Raw genomic sequence first — 3975 nt, 5'->3', positions numbered from 1 at the left:
AAAAAAAAAAAAAAAAAAAAAAAAAATCCAACAGCCTGGTGGCTTCAGAAAAAAGGAATTTGGCCGGGCGCGGTGGCTCACGCCTGTCATCCCAGCACTTTGGGAGGTGAGGTGGGTGGATCACCTGAGTTCGGGAGTTCGAGACCAGCCTGGCCAATATGGTGAAACCTGGTCTCTACTAAAAATACAAATATTAGCCGGACGTGGTGGCGGGCACCTGTAATACCGGCTACTCAGGAGACTAAGGCAGGAGAAACATGTGAACCTGGGAGGCGGAGGTTGCAATGAGCTGAGATCCTCCCACTGCACTCCAGCCTGGGCGAGAGACTGAGACTCCGTCTCAGACAAAAAAAAGAAAAGAAAAAAAGGAATTGATTCTCCCACAGCCCTGGAGGCTGGACGTCTGAGATCCAGGTGTGGGCAGGGCTGGTCCCTCCTGAGGCCTCTCTCCTGGGCTTGGAGATGCCGTCTTCTCCCTGTGTCCTCACAGGCTCGTCCCTCTGTGTGTCTCTGTCCTCATCTCTTTTTATGCGGCGTCTTCGTCCATCTCAGGCTGCTATCAAAGAATACCACAGACTGGGTGACGTATAAAAAACAGACATTGATTCTCCCACAGTCCTGGAGGCTGGAGGTCTGAGATCCAGGTGTGGGCAGGGCTGGTTCCTCCTGAGGCCTCTCTCCTGGGCTTGGAGACACCGTCTTCTCCCTGTGCCCTCACAGACTCGTCCCTCTGTGTGTGTCTGTGTCCTCATCTCTTCTTACAAGCACCCCAGTCCTCTTGGATTACAGCCCTCCCTAGTGACCTCATTTTACCTCAGTCACCGCTTTCTACACCCCAACTCCGAACAAAGTCACATTCTGAGGTTCTGGGGGATCAAAGCTTCAACACGCGAATTTTGAGGGAACACAGTTTATGCCATCACAAGGGGCCTTTGCAGATGCATTCAAGTAAAGATGAGGTCATGAGGGCCGGCCCCCATCCGACAGGAGTGATGTGCGCGAGAGGACAGGATTGGAACGCAGACACACACCATCCTGTGGATGGTCTTTGCAGATGTCCTTAAGGGTCTTGAGACGAGATCCTACTGGAATAGGATGGGCCCTAAATCCAATGGCAGGTGTCCTCTCAAGAGACAGAAGAGGAGACACAGACACAGAGGAGGAGGCCACGTGGAGATGGAGGCAGAGACTGGAGTGATGCGGCCACAAGTCCAGGGACACCTGGAGACCCCAGGAGCTGGGAGAGGCAGTTAGGAGCCTCCCCTAGAGCCTCCGGAGGGAGCTTGATATAACTGAAGTGGATTGAACTGTGGTCCCCCCCAAAACATATGTTCATATTCTAACCCAATAACCTGTGAATGGAGGCAGAGACTGGAGTGATGCAGCCACAAGCCCAGGGACACCTGGAGGCCCCGGGAGCTGGGAGAGGCAGGAAGGATCCTCCCCTAGAGCCTCTGGAGGGAACTGGATATAACTGGAATGGGTTGAATGGTGACCCCAAAACATACGTTTATGTCCTACCCCGCAGAACCAATGAATGGGATTTTATATTTGGAAACAGCGTTTCTGCACATGTAAGAAAGTAAGGATCTTGAAATGAGATCATCCTGAATTGGGATGGGCTGTAAATTCAAATTCAGTGAGAGGTGTCCTTCTAAGAGACAGAAGAGGAGATACAGACACAGAGGAGGAGGCCACGTGGAGACGGAGGCAGAGACTGGAGTGATGCGGCCACAAGCCCAGGGACGCCTGGAGCCCCCAGGAGCTGGGAGAGGCAGGAAGGAGCCTCCCCCGGAGCCTCTGCAGGGAACGCAGCCCTGCCTACACATGGATCTCAGACTTCAGGTCTCCAGGACCAAAAGAGAATAAACTCCTGTTCTTTTTTTTTTTTTTTTGCGACGGAGTCTCGCTCTGTCGCCCAGGCTGAAGTCCAGTGGAGCGATCGCGGCTCACTGCAAGCTCCGCCTCCCGGGTTTACGCCATTCTCCTGCCTCAGCCTCCCGAGTAGCTGGGACCACAGGCGCCCGCCACCACGCCCGGCTAATTTGTGTATTTTTAGTAGAGACGGGGTTTCACCGTGTTAGCCAGGATGGTCTCGATCTCGTGACTTCGTGATCCGCCCGTCTCGGCCTCCCAAAGTGCTGGGATGACAGGCGTGAGACACCGTGCCCGGCCCATTCCTGTTCTTTAATCCACACACATTTGTGGCCAGTCTGTCTCTCTTTCTGTCTCTCTCTCAGACAGTCTCCCTCTGTCAGCCTAGACCGGAGGGCCATGGTGCTATCACAGCTCACTGCAGCCTCAACCTCCTGGACTCAAGCCATCCCTGTAGTCCCAGCTACTTGGGAGGTTGAGATGGAAGGATCCCCCTGAGCCCTGAAGGACGTGAGCTGAGATGATTAGCCCCGGGACACACCTAAGAAGAAACCTCTCCTCGGGGAGCTGGGGCTTGGGACATTCGGTCTCCGGCTGTGCTGTTTCCAGAATGGAAACATTCTTTGAATCCTAGGAGAGGGGGTCTGCTTTTAGATCGGTTCAGGAAGCAATGGCAGCTTTTTTTTTTTTTTTAGGCTGATTATCACTCTGTCCCCCAGGCTGGAGTGCAGTGGCACGATCTGGGCTCACCACAACCTCTGCCTCCCAGGTTCAAGCGATTCACTGTAGTAGCTGGGATGACGGGCATAAGCCACAGCACCCGGCCTCAGTTTTGTATTTTTAGTAGAGACGGGGTTTCACCGTGTTGGCCAGGCTGGTCTCGAACTCCTGACCTCAGGTGATCCACCCGCCTGGGCCTCCCAAAGTGCTGGGATGACAGGCGTGAGCCACCGCGCCTGGCCAGAAGCTTTTACTCTCAAGCAAATCCTTTTCCGAATTCGGCTGCAGAGTCCATAGGCACAGCCACTCAGCATGGAACCCCTGGTCTGCAGACGGCTGTCTTATTTTATTTTTTTGAGACAGAGTCTCGTTCTGTCGCCCAGGCTGGAGTGCAGTGGTGCAGTCTTGGCTCACTGCAACCTCCGCCTCCTGGGTTCATGTCATTCTCCTGCCTCAGCCTCCCGAGTAGCTGGGACGACAGGCACCCGCCCCTATACCCGGCTTATTTTTTGCATTTTTTAGTAGAGACGGGGTTTCACCATGTTAGCCAGGATGGTCTCAATCTCCTGACCTCGTGATCCGCCCGCCTCGGTCTTATTCCAAGGCCCAGGGGGTGTCTGTCAGTGGGATGACCTTGTTTCCCCTCCACGTCTCTTCTCGTGAATGAGAGCAAGGTGTGAGGTCACCATCAGGTTCAGGCTCCTTTTGGAGGTCTCAGAAATGGGGGGAGTGAATCTGCTGTCCTTTGCAGGCAGAACACCAAGAAACAAGGAAGAACTGGTGACTCGTGGGCAGGCGGGCGGGGGGTGGCCTGCGTTTCCGTGATCCAGGATGGCGCACCTGGCTTCAGTCACCCGTGAGAGAGACAAGAGGGGCACGCCCCGCTCACCCCGTTCTCCCCACTCACCGAAGCGCTGGGGGGTGCTCCAGGCACTCAAGAATTCATACACTGTTTCCCGGGCTCTTATTTGCACTGTGTATGTTCCAGGATTGGGTAGCTGGAAGGAGGTTGTGTCTCTGACCTGTGGTTTAAAAGAAAATAAAGAAGGAAAGGGTCTGGGTGTGGTGGCTCATGCCTGTCACCTCAGCACTTTGGGAGGCTGAGGCAGGTGGATCACCTGAGGTCAGGAGTTCGAGACCACCCTGGCCAACATGGTGAAACCCCGTCTCTACTAAAAATACAAAAATTAGCCGGGTGTTGTGTCGGGCATCTGTCATCCCAGCTACTCGGGAGGCTAAGGCAGGAGAATCACTTGAACCTGGGAGGTGGAGGTTGCAGTGAGGTGAGATCGCACCACTGCACTGCAGCCTGGGTAACAGAGACTGTGTGTCAAAATGAGAGAGAGAGAGAGAGAGAGAGGGAGGGAGGGGAGAGGGAGA

At 54.4% G+C, this 3975-nt stretch overlaps 1 protein-coding gene across 3 annotated transcripts in view; it reads right to left on the bottom strand.

Moving 5' to 3' along the window:
* The window catches only part of IL3RA (interleukin 3 receptor subunit alpha), a 22888-nt gene that overhangs the window by 4701 nt on the left and 14212 nt on the right, over positions 1-3975 (bottom strand). For 2 of the 3 annotated variants that reach the window (XM_017860526.1, XM_017860525.1), the window contains exon 8: positions 3503-3617. In XM_017860526.1, the coding sequence (XP_017716015.1) occupies positions 3503-3617 (115 nt within the window). Of the gene's footprint in view, positions 1-319; positions 557-3502; positions 3618-3975 lie in introns of those variants that run through there. The other variant, XM_017860527.1, reaches the window with a different exon arrangement.

The sequence above is a fragment of the Rhinopithecus bieti genome, unplaced genomic scaffold, assembly GCF_001698545.2.
Source record: "Rhinopithecus bieti isolate Rb0 unplaced genomic scaffold, ASM169854v2 scaffold_56390, whole genome shotgun sequence".
NCBI classification, from domain to species: Eukaryota; Metazoa; Chordata; class Mammalia; order Primates; family Cercopithecidae; genus Rhinopithecus; species Rhinopithecus bieti.
The sequence above is the reverse complement of the archived record's forward strand: the minus strand, read 5'-3'. Positions and strand labels throughout refer to the sequence as shown.